The 19,715-nt window shown below is 42.2% G+C and overlaps 1 protein-coding gene across 1 annotated transcript in view; it reads left to right on the forward strand.

The window, feature by feature from the left end:
• The first annotated feature begins 301 nt into the window (after nt 1-301).
• VWF (von Willebrand factor) overlaps nt 302-19,715 on the forward strand; it is a 118,378-nt gene continuing 98,964 nt past the window's right edge. Inside the window, exons 1-7 of the mRNA XM_071418037.1 lie at nt 302-429; nt 1,941-1,995; nt 2,520-2,678; nt 3,297-3,399; nt 3,488-3,696; nt 10,859-10,983; nt 18,108-18,324. Of these exons, the coding sequence (XP_071274138.1) occupies nt 400-429; nt 1,941-1,995; nt 2,520-2,678; nt 3,297-3,399; nt 3,488-3,696; nt 10,859-10,983; nt 18,108-18,324 (898 nt within the window). The 5' untranslated portion in view covers nt 302-399. The remainder of the gene's footprint in view (nt 430-1,940; nt 1,996-2,519; nt 2,679-3,296; nt 3,400-3,487; nt 3,697-10,858; nt 10,984-18,107; nt 18,325-19,715) is intronic.

The following is a 19,715-nucleotide window of genomic DNA, read 5'->3' on the forward strand; positions in this document are numbered from 1 at the left end:
CGGCCTTTGAGGTGGGGAGCATCCAACTATTCCCTTTGAATAATGTTCTGTCAAATAAATATGCTGCCTGTTGGCTCAACCAGTGAGATTTGTCACACATACACATGTGAAATGTATTTCAAAGACTTTATCTGTCAGTTTTTAAAACTATTTCCCCTCATTGTACCTTCCTGGCAATTAAGAGTGCCTGATTTCCACGATAGCAATTTCATCTATTGTCTTGAGAATCAGGCGGATGTGACGTCTGCATTTTTATCTTTCCTCTTAAATGAACAAGAGTTCCTGGCTTGTACAAAACAAGAGATTTCAGACCAAAGTCATTCCAGTCTTGACTTCTGAAGCACCAGGGGAACAATGATGTTGTAGGCTTGAGGTGGAAACCGGAGGAGTTTTTTGCTCATGTGCAAGAGGAGTCTCGTGCAGAAGAAGGTACATTAGTTTCTAATTAAGCCAGTGATAAAACTGTAGATGGTTTTATACCGGCAGATCTTACTGGATTGTATTCTGATTTGTTAGTGGCACCTGCTCCATTAGAACTGGGGGAAACTCCATCTGCAGTTCAGAACAGAGTGGGAGGTGGATGGGGACTGATGGGAAGGGATTTATAACTTGCCTTTTTTCTCTGCCTGCTTTGTAAAACAAAAGGGTTGACAAAGATCAGTAGTATCTGATTCACCACAATACCTGCATGCACTGTGCATGCACCAAAAATACAGTAGCAAGTGTGTATTCTGAGAATAATGATGCTTACTGTTTCCTTCACCATTCTTTGTAGTGGTTTTCCCACACAGGTGGTACTTCTGAGCTGTCTTGCAGCCTTATGTCAGTTTGGGATTTGCAGCATTATGAGTTATAGAATAGATCTTTCTTTTTCTGTCTTGTGTATGAGTCAAACTCAGTGTTTATTTATCTGACTGAGAGTTGGACCTACATAACTAACAGCAATAAGAAGTGTATGTCTATACTGATATCTCAATTTGTCTTTGCAAAATGCATTTTAGTCTTTAATTGGATGGTTCCTTTAGGAAAAGGTGTGTCTGGTCTTCTGGCATTGATATTTTAACTTTAGTATATTTAAGCTTCTCTAGTTGCTTATATGATTACTGAAATTAATTCCCTTAGATAGAGCTCCGTGCAGCTTTCATACTTAACAGTTGATGTTTTGCCACTGAACCCATGTAGTTCACAATCTGCATGACCCTCCTATCCTATTATTAATTATTATTTTTAAAGGCCTGGTCATCCTGGAGGTAGTTTATAGACATACGGAAAACAAAGACTGATGTTGTGGTGCTAGAACATAGGAGGAGGCAATGCTAAAACTGATTTTATTGAATGAAAATTTTCACCCTGGGTCTCTAATCTCGGCACAATTTCCTCCCTTTCCTTCTTGCCCCTTATCTCAAGCCTGTTATCACCCTGAAATCAGTGGATTATGTGGTTACAATGGTCTGCCAACAAACCTGCTGGCTGGTGCAAAACTTCTATGTTCTTTCTTTCCCTTTGTGGATGTTTGTGCTGCAGAGGGGACTTCCACTGGAGCCAGCTTGGCTGAGCCAGTCTGGGGTGCATCTTCACATCAGGCTGACTGAGAAATAATGTTGTGTGTTGAAGGGCTTTGTGTGCAGAGTGTTAGCTGAGGGGAATTGGGATATGTGTCTGTGTTGGGTTGCATTTCCCATGGAGGTAGCTGACTTCCATGCTATGAGAAGTGAAAATGCAGACAAAGAGTAATTGATAACTCTGCTAGATTATCTAGTTAAAGCAGGATGCAGGGCAGCTGAATTATCACAACTGTCTGCATGGATTATGGCTTGCTGAAATGTTGCAGAGCCTCAACAATAGTTTTCCTTATAAAGAAAGGATAGAAAGTGATGAGGAGTTGTGAAACAGACTATGTCTCAAACAAAGAATATTCTAAGCTCTTTGATTTTTAACAGATGCTCCTCTTGACAGTGCTGCAAACAAGCCTACTGCTGGGCACTGTAATCACAGGTAAGAAAACAGGTTTGGACTAGAATATATTTTCACAATTTTTTTGTGAGATACGAGCCCCCCTTCCCCTTTTTGTACTGACTCAGGGATTTTTCTCACCATGCTGAAGGCATCAGTAGTCATTCCTTTTGTCTGTTTACCTCGAAACAGGCACTGTGTTGAGTCCCAAACATTCCCTGAAGTCAGGAAGGTTTGACTGAACAAGAAATAGGGCTTTCCTAGTGTCCTATAGGCTTTAGCGGGATTGTAGGCACGCACAAATGAACACATGGCATTCCTCAAAGGATCAGAACTTAAATTACTCATGCAATGTTTGGGCTGGTGGAAATAAAAAACAAAAGGCATTTCAGTAATGCATATAATAATAACAAAAAAAACCTGTGATCATATGGACTGCCATGCCAGGCTTACGGTCTGCTTAGAAGCCACCAGGACACCAGTGGGGATAAATTCCTGCAGAGAAATTCCTGAACTGCAAAATGATTGCTTTAAATTGCAGGTTAATGTTGTGTTTTGATACTCAGGGTCATCAGGGGCTTCACCTCAGGAGTCATCAGTTGCCCGTTGCAGCCTTTTTGGGAATGATCACATCAAAACGTTTGATGGTTCCTTGTACAATTTTGCTGGGTACTGCAGCTACCTCCTTGCTGGGGACTGTCACAAGCACTCCTTCACCCTCTTAGGTGAGTCTGAACTGGGTTCCATCACTGGAATAAAAGACAAATAGTTCCCCTTTGTCAGATAGGATGGACCACTGCATAAAAAGTGGTCTTGGTTGGGGGTTTTTTGTTTGTCTGTGGGTTGTATTGGGGTATTTTGGGCTTGTTTTGAAAAGTGGGATTACTTCCTGGGCTTCTGTTGTCCTTTGGTAATGTAGCTCATACATAAATAAGCTGCTGAGAAGCAGAGATTTCCTTACTACTCCTACTAAAAAGAAGACCTTTACTAATTTTGTATTTTTCAGGGGAATGTGGCTGAGCTGAGTCCAGGAATAAGAGCTATATAACCCTTTAGAACGAATTTTATCTGTATTCTAAACCACACCAGTAAGAAAAATCCCACCTTCTAGGACAGGCCTTGGAATTAGCATAGGCCTCTGCAGAGTTATTCTTGGGCATAGAAGTGATGATATATGTACCAAAACTGTATGTGACTTTCATACCAACTGCTTTGGTAGATGTTTTTATATTCAGTAATAACTGTTCTGTGTTGGTCATAGTTTAAAATAGGTTTTTGCTGGCCACAAATTGTCTTCCTGAGTCCCAGAACTAAGAGTATTTGGTTGTGTTTCATCTCCTCAGGTGATTACCAGGATGGGGACAAAATTGGTTTCTCTATGTATCTTGGAGAATATTTCAGTCTTCGCCTCTCTTTAGATGGAGTTGTGATGCAGGAAGAAAAAAGGTACCTCTAGGAACTATTATTCTAGCAGAAAACAACCTGATGGGTTTTGTGTATCACATGCTGAGAATTTCCTGTTTTTTCTCCCCAGGGTTTCCATACCTTTTGCCTCCAATGGTATATTTATAGAGAAGGAGGCAGGATATTATAAAATATCCAGTGATGAGCATGGCTTTGTGGTGAAGACTGATGCCAGTGGAAACATTCAGATACTCCTTCAAGAAAAGCACTATAATAAGACCTGTGGGTTGTGTGGCAATTTTAATAAATTCCTTGAGGATGACTTCAGAACTCGGGAAGGTAAGGTTACCACTAACTGATTGTATGTTAATGGAAGCTCTGCACACTTTTCCCGATTCAACAAAGATGTTGCTGATCCAGCAAAAATGTTTCTACAGAACCTGTCAGATACCTCAAGCTGGTGTGTTGAAAAGCTAAGTCCGTTCATCTTCCTTTCTCCTGAAAGGAAATGGCAGTCACATCTCATTCCTGAGAAAAGACCAGGCATCTGAATGTAGCATGTTTAGAAACCTGGAAACTTTCAAATGCAAAGATAAAGCTACAGGTTAATTCATGTGTGGAGACTGGCTAGAAGAAGACCCAATTAAAAAGCAGTGTGAAATACCCATTGATTCAACATCTAATTTTTCATGAATTAGCCAAGAGGTAGTAAGAATAGATAGTGTAAGAATAGAAAGATACAACAGCAGAAGATTAAATTCCTGCTGCTTGCAGGTTTGGCATGGGATGCTGTTCTATAAAGGTGTTACCTTTTAATGACATTTCGCCACCTATAAGGGCTGTTGGATGGGGGGGTACACCTTGTATCACAGCAGTTCCTGGTGAGAATGAGGAGCAAAGGACACACCTTTGCTGCTCAGTACACCTTTGTGTGAAGACTCAGAGTTTCTGGAAAGCCCTGAATGAGACTTTGAAGGATTGGTCTTGATTTGTGGTATTTCAGAGTGTCTTTTAATTCTGAATGCTTACCTGAAGAGGAGACGTTTGAAGTTAGTTAATACATTGATATATTAGATTGATAACATGAAGTGTGTATTAAAAATAAATGATAGTGATAGGGAGACAAAGCAGCTTGGAAAGGAGCCTGGCAGTGCTCCAGAGATGTGTCCTACTGGCACTCAGGCTACATAAGCATAACTTCAGTGTACAGAAAAAAAAAGAGATGTGTGTTAAATGATGTGTGTGTTAAATGATAAAAAGAGATGGTGTGTTAAAATGATAAAAAGAGATGGTGTTTTAAAATGATTAATCTGTCCTTCAGCAATGTAAATAATAAGAAACAAACTCTGGTCACAAAACTGCTTGCCATGGCTTGGATCCCTTGATGTCTGAATGAGATGAGATAGGAAGTTTATGGCTTTTTCTTGAGACAGGAAGTAGTAGTAAGGCCCCTAGAAAAAGCAGAAGTAAAAAAGGAGACTGTAATGCTTTGGATTTTTCAAATGTAGAAAAGGCCCCTCTGCTGCTCATGTTTAAATGTGTTTCATGCTGTATTTGTTTTACATGCTGGAGGCTGTATCTTCCCTCTTAAAAAAACCAGTCCATTCACAGCCACAGATTTTGGAATGTAATAAAGTCCATGACAGGGTTTCTGCTTGGAGGAGCCGTAAAATAATAGAGGTGACAGAGAAAATGTGTTTTCTCTGTCAGGGAGAAAAGTCAGGGATCTCCTCATGTTTATCCACCTGTGTGGATACACAGATCTGTGATTTTAGCCTGAAGAATAGAACTGTGTGTCAGCAATTCTGACAGTTTTTCCAGTGATACAAAAGACCTTTCATTTAAACCAATTTAGAAGGAATTAGGCTAAATTATGTTTGAATTTGTTGTATCAGTGAGGGATGTCACTACACCCATGCACTGCTTGTTTCCTTGTCAGCTCTGCTGGTTCACTGGAGCGTTTCTTAACTTGCTTCAAGCAAATCAGTCATGGAATAATTCAGATCACTTTTTTTTTGTTTGCTTTGTCATACACCTTTGAATCTAGCTTCCAGGTAGGGGGCAACGCAAACAGCTGGGAGAAGTAGTATTTTTTAAACAGAAAAAGTAGGCAGCCTCTTGGGAGCCTGTGAAGCATTTCATCTTTTTCTTTTCACTAAAGCTTTTAGTTGTTCTCCTTTCAGGCTGATTAGTTCTTCCAAAGGTCAGCCTATCCCAGGATGTGAGCTTGGTGTAAGGACTTAGTGATCTGAGGGCAGTGAAGGGTTACCTTAAGGTTGCCAGCAGGCTGAACTGTCCTGTTGGTGTGTCCATTGCTTCCTGTTAAAACCTGGAATTTATCAGACTGGGGTCTCAGTTCTAATAAATCACATTTCTGGGATGGATTTTTATTGGTAAGAGATGTGTTAAGATCCTTGAGCTTCAGAATAACATGCAGTGGAAACAAATGAAAATTTGATTTTTCCATGTTTTAGGGAAAGAAATTATTGTGGTTTAAGAACACAGTTAATCTGATTTTTCACTTAAGAAAGTGGAAAATGATATGGAACTTCACTGATTATATCTGAATTGTTTTTAGGGTGGTGGTGAAAGAAGAGGCAAAGCACCTGTTCTGTGAGTGGATATTACCACTTATAGCAAGTAAAGGAGGCAGTAACAGAAGGGTGTTTAAAACTTAATGAACACTCTAATGGGTTTTCTTTTCTCTTGATATGTTTATATTCCTGTTCTATAATCTATTTAAATGTGGCGTTGTCATGATGCTCTTATGACTCCTTGCTGTGTTTTTAGTGTGGAAGTGGAGAACTGATGAGAATCTGATGAAAGAATAGCACACATTGTTTCTGTGTACACTTTGGATGCTCAGCTATTGAGGTCTGGAGCTCTGAAAGATGAGAATAAAATTGATACCCTACTAAAGTAATACTGGTAGGACTGAGCTTTGAAGGCCTCAGGTGTTAGTTCTTGAATTCCCCAAAAAAGCCTCTCCAGTAGGTTTTGGAGTTCATAGAATATCCTGAGTTGAAAGGGACTTAGCAAGTTGAAAGGATCAGCAAGTCCCGGCCGTGTACAGGACACCCCAACAATCCCACTGTGTTGTCCAAATGCATCTTGAGCTCTGGCTGTGATGATTTCCCAGGGGAGCCTGTTCAGTGCCCCACCACCCTGCAGGGGAAGAACCTTTTCTCAAAGTTGCAGACTCACTGTCCTGCAGACAGGTTGGGGTGCTGAGTCACTGCCACTGACATGGTTCCTACAATAGCTCGTCCTGTGGAGAAGTGCTCATGTCCTGTCCAGACTGGCAAACAACATTGATTTTATTCTATGGGCTTGCTTGTTTATTGGATAAGGAGACAAAACCAAGCCTAACCTTGAGACTTTGTTTTCACAATTTAAGCATAACTAAAATATAAAAAGAAATGTCTCAGAAGCTTTCTAGGGTCTTTGTTTGGTCTTTTGTCTGTTTTTTCTCCTAGACCCTAATGAAATGGTTCCTTTCTGCTCTTTCTTGCCAGATAAGGTCTGGTCCTTTATGGCCATTCTGTGAAGGCTTCTAAGACTTGCCAGTTGATCAGGCTCTGCTTTCTGACGTCAGCATGCACTTCTAACTGGTTGCCAGCCTTTGCTCATATCAAAAAAATGAAGCTGAGTTCTTTCTAGATGCTCAGATATCTATTTGGCCACCTTTAGCCCATGTGCTTGATTCAGGGTCTGGGATTGAAGTTAGACCTTTCTGTTGTGAGGAGTGTGGCTGCATCACTAGGCTGTAGAGTTCTGGAGGGGGTTCTTTCCCTCTCCTGTTCAGTATTACTGATTTTACATTCATTGTAACAAACTGGAGAGGGCAGGAAAGATTTTATAGTCCATGACTTTGTTATTTCATGTCATTAATTTGAGGCAAAGTATGAATCAATTTTTGGGCAGCCTTACCAATAGTTTTGCCTGTCGGAATAATGTAAAACGGTGGTAAAAAAGCCCCCAAAACAACAAACAAAAAACCCTCATTCCTCCCCTGGAATTGCTTGATAAATAACCAACATGTGAAAATTGGTTATTTACCAACTGAGACTCTATTTATCAATTAAGACTCACAGGACTGTAGTGTCTTGACCAAATTTCTGCATTTATTTTTATGGATGAATTAACAGAGCCTGAGAGAGTTATCTGATGGGCTTGTGGCCATTTGGAAAATCTTCAGGAGGTCCAGGGAAGGAGATCAGGGTTCCGTGCCTGGAGCATGAGGTGGTTATTCCTGATGCTTTGCTTGCCTGATCATCAGTGTCAAAGTAAACAAGGTGGTGCCAGTTTCAGATTTCAGAAAGAGCTGGTGATTGGAGGCTCAGATAATCATAGTGAACAAGGATTTTGCTGCGAAGAGTGGCCATCTGAAAATCGTTCTGAAGGGAGACAGACATGAGGGCAGCAATCGGAGCACTAAAGGCATAGTCCAGCAGGACAATCTTGGAGACCCTGCCTGCTGCTCAGGCGGTGGGGGAGTGGCCCTCTCCTCAAAGACTCTGCAAGGTCATAGTGTCGTGATGTGTCTGGGATGTTAGGAGCAGGTGGGATTTGTGTTATCTTTAATATCTGCCTCCTGAGCCCATCTTGCATGCTAAAAGGAGATTCCACCCTAGCTGGCTGCCTGGGGGTCTTGGCTTTTGAGCAGCAAGTTTACCTGCTGGGATGTGTACTGTGATCCATATCAGGCATCTGATCATCCCTTCTTGAAGCACTTCTGTCCAAATCCTTTGTTTTCATTATGTTTTGTAACAACATCTGTTTTCAACACATTTCCTGCAAGTCTTAGGCAAAACCAGTGCTTCAGCCAGAGTCCCACCCAGGCTGCATGGAGGGCTTCTGGGTGTAGAGCTCTGATGAGCCCTGAGGGAGTTGTTTAGCTGTTTCTGCAGAGTCTTGGGTGCTTCCAGGAAGAAGAGGTGACCACAGAAAGGACAGGAGGCAAAACAAAACTCTGCTGTGCAAGAGATGAGGGTAGTCCTGCTGTGTGGTGGGATTGCAGTGCAGATTATGTTGACAGCATCACCTGCCCACTTAACCCCCAGGTTATTTTTTAGGCTGTTGTCTTGTCCCTTCCACTGCCTTTCCTCTTCTCCCTTCTCAAGTTGTTCAGCAGAAGGAAAGGGAGGTGTCAGGTGGGAAAGGCCAGGGGTGTTGGCAGCTGCTCTTCCCTCTACCCATAGCAGTAAGGTGTGCTAGGGATATTTCTCCCTCCCCATTTTTCTTCCTGAAGCCTCTTCAAATAAGTGAAGTATTTAGGTTGGAAAAGACATTCAGGATTATTGACTCCAACTTTTGAGAGATCACCATCTTGTCAACTAAACCACAGCACTGAGTGCCCCGTCCAGTCATTTCTTGAGCACTTACAGGGGTGGTGACTCCACCACCCTGCTCAGCAGCCTGTTCCAATGCTTGACAATCCTCTCCATGAAGAAATTCTTCCTGGTGTCCAACCTGAACCTCCCCTGGTAGAGCTTGAGGCCATTTCTTCTCATCATGTCCCTTGTTCCCTGGGAGCAAGGGAAGAGCCTGATTCCCACCTGGCTGCCCCCTCCTGTCAGGGAGTTGTGCAGAGCCAGAAGGTCCCCCCTGAGCCTCCTTTTCTCCAGGCTGAGCCCCTCAGCTGCTCCTCACGTGACTGCCTCTCCAAACCCTTCATTTACTTGAAATGTGAGTCATAGAATACAGCAAACAAAGAAGTATAATCACATAATGCAAATGTTGTGTAAAAGAACCGCATAAGAGGTATAAATTTACAAGCATTGCAAGAAGGAAAAGAAGGAAAGAAAGAAGGAAAGAAAGAAAGAAAGAAAGAAAGAAAGAAAGAAAGAAAGAAAGAAAAGAAAGAAAAGAAAAATTAATGGAAGGAGAGAAATGAAAAAACAAGTGACCAGTATTTTAGAGCCAACAGTTGTCCCGACCTTCAAATATTAACCTGTGGGTGATGGAGCCCCTGGGGGTAGCTGCCAGCAGGAATCCTGGCATGGATGTGTATCCAGGGCTGGAGAAACACTGCTTCAGAGCAGAACCCAGCTCCTGTTACACACCTGCTAGGGAAAGGCTGCCTTACTGCAAACAATAGGGAATCTGGCACCTTGCTTCTCCTCAGGCCAGCTTGCATTGCTGCTTTAATGTTTATAATACATGGTAAACTAAAGGGTTGTGTTCTTCTTATTGCTGCATTTCTTTCCTTGTTCCAAGTCCTGGCTGCATAGATGACAATTTTGTGTCTTTTATCCCCTTTCCCTGGGAGTTCTTTGCTCTCTGCTGTGGGCCTGATACATGCTACCTCTAAAAGCCCCTAATTTCTAGTTTACAAAAAGTCTACAGGTCTTAATACCTTTGCCTTAGCATTCTCAGTGCAGTTTTCATGACTACCATAGTTTAGGAAGAGTGGTCTGTATATTCCTTGTGTTTGTACTAAACAGGGAGATCAATGGAATCTTTATTATCTCTACGTGTATATTATTAAATAGTCTATAGTATACTTGGGAAGAATTTCTTTTGGTTTCTTTTGGTTTTCAGATACAGCCAGGTTTGTATTTCAATATATCCTCTGCATAAGGTCTTGGGAATGCATTAACACTGGCAGTTGATAGTCTCACAGGCACCACAATGGGGTTTAAAAGAATTAAAAAAAAAATTAAAAAAAAATTTAAAAAGGGTCACAAAATTTTTTAGTAGCAGGTACCCATAATAGGAAGCCAGAGATAGTCCTGGAACCAGCAAGGTCATGGGTGGCAAAAGAGGCTGGAGGAAGCATTCCCTCTCTGGGAGGGTTCCCCTTCTCAGAAGGATGGAGCAAGAGCAGCAGAGAAGTGGTTTGCATCTCCTGGGAAGTCACAGTCATACTAACTCATTCAGCTTTGCTTTTATGCAAAATTGATGCAAATTTTGGTAAGCCTGGGCCAGGAGATGCTTGTCCTGGGACAGAGGAGCATGTTTCAGGACATCTTACCCAGGAAGACGATGGGCCCAAACAATGGTGGTGCATGTTAAGCTTCTTTGCATACAAGGTTTAGTTTTGGACAGAAGAAAAATCAAGGCTAGCTGGGATCAAGAGTGCTAATGATTTATTCAGTTAGGGAAAGCAGATGGGTTTGTTTGTCTAATATGTTTTGTGTTTTATTGACAACTTTTAAGTGGTAAGAAGATGTGCAGGCATGCTTTGGCTCCTGCAGATTGTAGCTGACCAGCAGCAACTCCTACCATGTTCATGCAGGTGTGAGGGAGGTGGGAGCTGCCTTCTGCAGGCTTTAGTCTGTCCTTGAGCATAGAGACATCCTTAGCAGAACAAAATCCGTATCACTGATCATGGCTTTCCTACAGTCAATCTGTTTGGAATAAAAATCTATTTGATACAACAGTTTATATTTTTAAAGAGAGCTTTCAGCAGACTATCACCTTAATAGCAGTCATTGATGCCCATTTGTTGCTAAAACCCTTCAAACAGCATGCTGCTTCTCCTCTTCTTCATTCCCAGGGACCCTGGTGGGGAACAGTTATGATTTTGCCAACTCCTGGGCTTTGCACAGTGAAAAGAAGCACTGCAAGAGAGTGCAGACTCCGAGCAACACCTGCAACATTTCATCTGATATGGCAGAGAAGGTTGGTGCTGCAAGATGGCATTCTGGTTTCAGTCCTCCCCTACCTGAAAGGCAACTTCCCTGCCCTTTGGCAGAAGAACAGAAATCACAGAATATTCTGATTTGGAAGGGACCCAAAAAGATCACTGAATCCAACTCCTGGCCCTGCACAGGACAGCCCCAAAATCCCACCCTGTGCCTGAGAGCATTGTCCAAATGCTCCTGGAGCTCTGGCAGCCTTGGGGCTGTGACCATTCTCTGGAGAGCCTGTTCAGTGCCCCAGCACCCTCTGGGGGAGGGACCCTTAATGATATCCGACCTAAACCTGTTATCTGTCTATCTAATCTACCTACCTACCTATAACCACCTTGCCCTTTCCCCCAGCCCAAACATTAAATAGACAAACAAAGAAAACATCAGCTTGTTTGAGGCTGAAGTGTGAATTACTGCCAAAGAAATTATGATGTTACTTGGGAAAGGTGTGTTTCAGTGATTCCTGCAAAATGAGGAATTAGTTAATTCCCTTTCTGATTGTGCCAGCAGGGAAGCATCAGTTCTGAAGCCTCTGTGGGCACTGCCTCCCCCAATGGAACTTGTTGCAGTTTATATACTTGGGAGTCAGCAGAGGAGGGAGATGCTCCAGCCAGGCTGTTTTTGATACAGGATATGTTTTCTGTTGGTGTTCCAAAAACTCTGTGTCACCAGGCTATTTCCCTTCCCAGGAGGAAGTTCTTTCAGCTATGTGTACACATAGTAGTGCTGATTTAGTGAAGAAACACAGAACTGTTTGCCTTGGCCAACTCTGTGACCCCCTTTGCTGCATCAACCTTTTTCTTCTTGTCTTTTATAAGTACAAACATGCTTCTTGTTTCCCTTAGACAGGGTGTGGATGCAGGCAGATGGTCACCAGCTCAGGGAAGAAAGTACCTTTGAATATTTACTGAATATTATGGCTGTTGTGGTAAATTGAGACTTCATCCCTTGAGGGGTTACAACTGATTCCATGTACTTTGTTGTAAATCAGAATGATTTCCTGGGTGGCAGGTTTGGATTTATACCAGAGTAATTGAGGCCGAAATGTAGTTGTGAGTTTCTCACTATTCAATTCCTGCAGACGGGTATTTGCTAAACTAGACACAAACAGCTTCTCAAGTGTAGTAGCACTTCCTGGAATATATCTGCTCTCCAGCTAACCTGCGTGCTGGTTTCCTACCTACCTGAAAAAGGCTAACTAAGAGTTGGACAAGTTGCAAAGTTCTGACTCTATACTTCCATTAAGCTTTTGGATGGGGATGCTTCAGATGTGTTGTGAAATTCAGTGAAGGATGCTTGTACTCCTCAGCACTTAAGCCTCACTACCTGCAAAACTGGCTGAGGAATTATGGCAGTTATTTCAGGTTGGAAATCTCCAGCTGATGTTTCTTGCTTGGGCAGAGATGGTGTGTGGGGGTGTGAACAATTGGGATTGTTCTGCCTGGAGAAGAGAAGGCTTTGGGGTCACCTCATTGTGGCCTTCCAGTGCCTGAGGGGAACCTACAGGAAAGATGAAGAGAGACTCTTGACAAGGGCCTGGAGTGACAGGACGAGGGGGAATGGCTTCACACTGACAGAGCAGGTTTAGATTGGATATCAGGAAGAAATTCTTCCCTGTGAGGGTGGAGAGGCCTTGGCACAGGTTTCTCAGAGCAGCTGGAGCTGCCCCATCCTTGGCAGTGTCCAAGGCCAGGTTGGATGGGGCTCTGAGCAACCTGGAATAGTGGAAGTTGTCCCTGCCCATGGCAGAGGTGTGGACCTATGTGATCTTTAAGGTCCCTTCCAACCCAAACCATTTTATGATTCTTTAAACCTGGTTACAGCTCTAGAGAAAGGGTAGTTCTTGTGACTGATTGTGGTCCCTGGAATTTAATCTGTTCAGGCAAGTTTAGAAAGTGTCAACATTGCAGCTGAGGCTGGGGAGTGGCATGTAGGGTGAATTTCAGTCCATTGGTCAAGTACAATTAATTTGGATTTTATACAGATGCTATTAAATATTGATGCTTTGTTGATAAAGTTTTCTTTCCCACAAACTGAATGAAAATATATTCTCTCTAATGTGAGTTCATAAGCTCACAGCATTAAACATTGCCTTAATTTATTCATTGTGCAAGAATAAACACAGCACTATTAACAGAAGGCCAGCCAAACAAGTGCCTGCTGAAGAATGTAGGGCTTTTTAATCGTGTGCTTTGTTTGCTTGCCTCAGCTTCAGGAATGTAAATCTCCTTGGTCTCCCTGCCTCCCTCCCTGCCAGGCAGTCAGCTGTTAGGTGAGGGAAACAAAAGCTCTGCTTCAAGACACTCCTCCCACCCCAGTGCCCCCACACTGGGTGGGTCTGTGGTTTTCTTTACCCTCTCTGTTTCCCCCCTCCCTGGCCAATAGCATCCTTGGAGAGATGGCTTCTGGCTTCTTTCAGCAGGAATTGTAATGACACTATGAGAGACAATGGATTCACACTGACAGAGAGCAGGTTTAGACTGGATATTAAGAAGAAATTCTTTCCTGTGAGGGTGGTGAGGCCGTAGCAAAAGTTGCCCAGAGAAGCTGTGGCTGCCCCATCCCTGGCAGTGTTCAAGGCCAAGTTGAATGGAGCTCTGAGCAACCTGGGATAGTGGAAGGTGTCCCTGCCCATGGCAGGGGGTTGGAATGAGATGATCTTTAAGATTGTTTCTAACCCAAACCATTGTATGATTGTGTGCAGTGGAATCATGATTCTTTAAACCTAAACAGAAAGCCCTGCTGTTCCTTTATCTTTAAATCCTAAAAATGTTAAATATTTTTTTGGAAGTTTCTGTCTTGTTTCTTGTTTGGAAGTTTCTATCGTCTTTCTGTTTTGACACATCTCTGTGTGTCAGCTGAGAAGTCTTGAACCACCTCACATTCTTATCCCACTGCTGCTAGGGCCTTTCTCTGCCTTCCACCTCTAAAACACACACACACTTAGTGTGATTAGCTGCCTTGCCTCAGGATCCAGAGACTATTCCAAACTGGGCAGTGTTGGAGGGAGGAATAAAGCCTTCCTACCATGCCCTGCCCTCTGCAGCTGATGTTTAGTTACCCAAAAGGAGCCTCACTGTATTGTCTGATCCTTTTTTCACAGGTTTAGGCTGTTCAACAAAGTACTGCAATTTAACAGGCTCTAAGATGACCAACAGTATGGGTAACATGGATCTGAAAGTATAAATGGGTGATCTGGAAAAGGATGGCAACAAGGCAGCTTTGAAAACAAAAATGTGTAGGGTTTAAAGCATTGCAATTAATTATGGTGTTCTTATACGTTACCTTTATTTTGTAGATTTCACCTCTAATAGAAATGGTGTGTGGTGGCCAGAGGTCACTGTATTATTTCCTTTTTTCTTCTCTAATTAGGAAATTATACCTCTTGTATGTTAGATGTGAAAATTATTGAAATTAAAATTAATCTAATTTCTGCTTTTGCTGAAATTCAGCTCTTACTGCAGTTGGTAAAAAACAGGTCCCCCATTATCCCATGGAATACTTCCATATGTAATAAAGAAATAGCATTATTCCCAGATCTGAAAACAAGTAGAAATATTCAGCTTTGGACCATAATTCATCATGGCTGGGGTCAGAGGCAGGTCCAGCAAAGGTCCACAGGTCCAGCCCTGTCCCTGGATGGAGCAACCTGGTCTAGTGGTGGATGTTCCTGCCCATGGCAGGGGATTGGACTAGAGGATCTTTAATGTCCCTTCCAACCCAAATAATTCTATACAATATAATAATATACTACATGGGTGAAAATGAGGCCCAATATATCTAAAATCTCATTTTTCTTCATCAGATTAATCGGCATTCAAGGGAAGTGATTTCTTTCAGTTTTTACCTAGTCTGCTCAAACATACAGCCACTGTTTGGTGTATTAAACATACTGGGTTTGGATACTTTTAATGTGAAAAGGTGGGAGGCTAAATCTTTCTCCATGAAATATATTTTCTGAAAAACTATAATCAGTTAATGGCACCAAAATATACCCTTCCTGAGTGTTCTGGAGAATCCATATGTGTATCTGCATACCATTGGTTTTAAATTCAAGGGAACAAGAGGGTGTCTTTGATTGCTTCTGTTGTTAGGTTCTCTCTCTTTAATGGTAATTGTTAAGCTGTGGACAAATGCAGTTCATGCAGCAGCAGAAGGAAATGCCACAGAAATGGGAAGAATGTACAAAATTCCACCTCCAGCTCTGTGCGGTGGGCCTGGGACAGAAGGAAGGTCAGCAAGTTTTGCGGTTACTGAGGGTTGCCAGTGCCAGGACCCCGCCAACCTATTTAAAGAAACATTTAAAATAGGACTAGTGCAGAAGGGAAGGGAGGAATTTTACAACCTTCACCTGCATTTCAGATACTGCAGTCAGTCCTGCCAATTTTAATCTTACAGCTACCTTTGGCCTAAGCACTGTTTCAGCCTGAGGCTTCACTCTCCAGTCTGTTGGGTTTAAATACTTTGTGTAGTGCAGCTTCCATGAGCAGGAATGTTACAGCAGTGGCTGAGGCTGCCAAATATCTAATACCACTGTCCTCTAAACTAAAGAATAAGGACCTCTCTTAGTCCAGCCTGGCCAGTGAGTTTTAAAGAAAGGAAGGAATGAAAATAAAAATAATTTGCAGAATGGTTAGAGTTGGAAGGGGTCATTGAGTCAAATTCCCTGGTTCCAACAGGGCCATCCTAGGTAAGGCTGCTCAGGTCCTTGTCCACTCACATTTTGAATATCTCCAGGGTGATGGTTCCATACCCTTTTTTTGACCACCCTCACGGGGAAAGTTTTTGGTTTTGTATCTATTCAGATTTACCCATATTTCAGCTTATTTATCATGATAATTGAGATATGTCTGAAAGATGGGAAAATTTCTGCTATAACTTTTTGCCTAAAGTCACTGGAAATCTGATGAAATTTGAACGGCAAGAAAACCTTTACACAGAGAAAAGGAACTGTTTATTGCTTTTCAACATATATCACTTGGTTTCTAGATAATCAGCTGGGGCTCAGCACAGACTTTAGCTATGCTGTTAGTGAACAAATCCAAGACCAAAGAACTAGAGGAAAAGAAAAATGGGTTAGTTTTTTTGGTGTGTAATTTCCTTTGTTTTTTAAGTCACTTTTCTATCTAAAATGTTCCTTTTAGTGGAATATACAGTCTGAGTTTTGCTGTTGGAGTTGTATTACCTTGAGAAACTTCATTAGCTCAGCCCCTAAACAGGATTGTTGCATATACTGGTTTTCTACTGCACTTGATACCATGTGGATCAAGGCTTTGATCCAGGAGTTGCTGTACTGCTCATCCTCTGAATGGCTCTGAGCTCACTTTTGGTTTTATCAGTTTCATCTCCAAGCCCTGCTTTAATAGCTTTCTTGGCTGCTTCTGTTGTTGTTACTTCCACCCTTAGGGCATCTTTTCAGCTTTTCTGTACTTCTGTGAGTCTTAGAGCAGCACCAACCACCATTTATGTAGTTCCTGCTCCCCCCTGCTTCTAGTGTCTTTTTATCTTTTCCCATCTGGTTCAGCATGGTGGGTGCTGTCTGGGGATCAGAATTATCCCAGGCTGGAGCTGAATTTCTGATTTTCACCATGTCCAGCTGTCATGTTTTAAGTTCCCTGAGTCCTTTCTCAGAAAGCTCAAAACCTCTTTGCACATGTGGTTGTTCCCTGAGTCCTTTGCTAAACTTGGAATACATTCCCAACAGAGTAGACATTTCTGGTTGGTTTGTTTTTGTAAGCAAGAAATTCTATCTAGGCTCAGACATGTACTAGCTTGAGTTGATCACCTGAACAAAACACCCTTTAGACAAAATAAAAAGGTATTTTCTATTCAGCAGTTTTCCTATACAGGCGCCATAGCTGCCATTCAGAGAAAACATCTTGATTTTTTATTTTGGGGGTTTTTTTTGATCTACATTTTTCATCTCCCAGAAAATGAGATGCTTTTTAATTACATATAATTATTATAATTATATGTATAATTATAATATAATTATTATTAATTTTTTTTTTTTACACAGCAGCTTGTATGTGCTGTCACCCCAGGTACATGTTAAGTTTTTTAGAAGTAATGAATTGTAACTGTGAACCACTATGAAGAATATGCCCTCCCCTCTAACCACTGAGTATAACACCTAAAAAATACACCATGGTTTACATTTGCTTACATAAAACACTGACAAATAAGTAGAAGAAAGTTGTGTTCCAACTCTTTGTTGTGCTGGGGTTGTATCAGAAAATTGTTTTTTCACTTAGCTAAACTCAGTGCCATCCTTTCAGAAAGTTGTGCTGAGGGCCTCAGACTCATTGAACTGTGACATAATGTGCACAAAAGAATTTATGTGGGAGCCTCCCCTGGGGAATTTAATCATACTCTACGTTTTCCTTAAGTTTTGTTCTACATACAGTTAAGTTTCCTCTCAGGTTTCTGCTGTCTGAAAGAAGAGGTCTTGATACCTCCTCCTATCTCCCTGTGCTGTCCTTCCCTCACTGGCTCTCACCACGCTGATTTAACTCAGGAGAAGAGCAGAACAAATTGCTTTTCTTCCCTGGGCTATTGTTCTCCTATTTATCTGAGCTAAATTGACCTGTTGTGCTTTGGACAAGCCAGCAGGAGCAATGGGAATGTGTGGCCAGAAGTGGAAAACAAATTTCATTCCTGGGATTTCAGTCAGACTCAATCTTTCCCTCTGACACCTGCTCTGGCCACTTGTTATCCAAAAGATTGTCTGGTTGTTTTTCTTCCTACCTGCCTTAGTTCCCCTCTGTTGCTGTGTGACTTTCCTGGGAATCCAGGCACAATCCAGTTCTTTTCTGGGAAGCCAAAGGAAGTAGAATGCCTTCATCCTTTTGCTGACTGACTGATTGATGTGTTTCTTTGTGAAGCATCCCTTATGTGATGCTCCATTTTATAATAATCAGTATATTAATGTATCCATGCATGTAGTGAATAAATGGGTAGAGCTCGCTCTTACATAAGAGCTGTGATGTTGTTAACAACAGTGGTGATGATGTGTTTGGAAAAGTTGAGTTTTCCCGTCTTCCTGAGACTACAGGAGGTAATTTTGTCTCCTTTTCTCTCTCTCTGTCCCTTTGCTCCTCACTTCTTGTGCAGGGCGTCCTGGAAATCTGCCAGCTGCTGAGCACATCGCTGACTTTCTCCCGGTGCCACCATCGAGTGGATCCTGAGCCATACATCAGCCTCTGTGAAAGAGACATCTGTGTCTGTCCCCAGGGTGTGGACTGTCACTGCCCTGCCTTCCTAGAGTATGCCAGGAGCTGCGCTCATGAAGGAGTCATTTTGGAGGGGTGGCCTGAAGAGAGCTCGTGCAGTAAGCTGGCAGATTTATTCCTAGGCTGCTCATCCCCAATAGGATTGTGCCTGTCTTGCAGATTTTTGTCCTGCAGCTAAAAGCAGATGGTGTATTTTAGGAGGTTGGTTCATTTATAGGAAGTGCCTTTGCTCACTTCCCCCTTTCAGCTCTCCATCACCCATCTTTTACTAGAAGTTCTTGTCCCTAATGCAGTATTTGTTGAACTGTTTACAAAGAAGATCCTGAGCTGTTACATGTCCCACCGCAGTGTACACAGTCAGTGAAGACTTATTTGATACACAAACGTATAGACTAGGATGTTTAGGTGCTATTTTACACATGGCATTTCCAGCCTGTATTTTAAGTCAGCATCTTTGTGAAATGCTCTCTAACATTTTTGCATAAAGATAATTGTTTCACCCTTTATTTGCTTGAATCAATTGCCTTGAAATTGAGATGTTGCCTTTTCTAATCTAATTTTTGTCTAGTTTAGAGATCCTGATTGCATCTTGAACTGCTGCCTTTATTAGCCCAATTTTGCTGAATTCAGAGGTCCTGATTGCATCTGTGCTGAGGTTTTGCAACAAGGAAGTGCAAAGACTGACTGAGATGGATTGTATTTATAGAGGAAAAGTCATGTTTCCACCTACTGCTGAGAACTGTGGTTTAATAGAGAGCATTAAATAAATAATTTAAAAAATCCACTAATGTCATGTTCTCAGTGCTTTTTCTCATGGTTTTTTGTTATGAGAAAGGACATTTTCCTTGGGATGTTTGTGTAAATTGACTACATGGGGTAAACTGTCTGATTTGTACTGATAACACTTTGTTCTCTGGTAAAGATATTCTGCTATTGGCCACTGAAGAAATCTGTGCCTTCAGACTGTGGTTAGGGCAGCAAGATGCTGCCAGCCACTTGTTCTAGGGATTGTACAGTCTGAGTTCTAGCAGTAATTTATTACCTTTCCATTGGGACATTAAAGGGATCTATTAAAGCTCATCTCCTTGCTCAGGGTGTGAGCCAGGTAACCCATTTTTGCTGGGGCTCTTTGTAAGTCAGATTAAAAGCCACGAGTTAAATGAGCCTTTCTGTAATCCCAGGAGCTTTGGAGCTCATTTCTAACCCTTGAATTCACGAGCTGCAGTTTGGTTTTTTTCTCCTGAGTCAGGAAAGAGGGAAGTGTCCCACTGCCACAGCAGGAGCTTAATTTTCTATCACCCTTCATCTGTGCTATGGTGCTTTCTTAGGAGATGATGATGATGATGAAAGTATGGAATACTCTGCTGTGTGGGAAGGGCTCTAGTGCTGGGCACACTGCGCAAGTGTGAGTTGGTGCCCGACCCGAGGGCACCCAGGGCAAGATCACTCCTTCGTTACCCTCCCACCACTTCAGCAGAGGATTGGCTTG

This window comes from Agelaius tricolor, unplaced genomic scaffold (genome assembly GCF_023055355.1).
Source record: "Agelaius tricolor isolate 1412-34295 unplaced genomic scaffold, bAgeTri1.0.p SCAF_74, whole genome shotgun sequence".
NCBI classification, from domain to species: Eukaryota; Metazoa; Chordata; class Aves; order Passeriformes; family Icteridae; genus Agelaius; species Agelaius tricolor.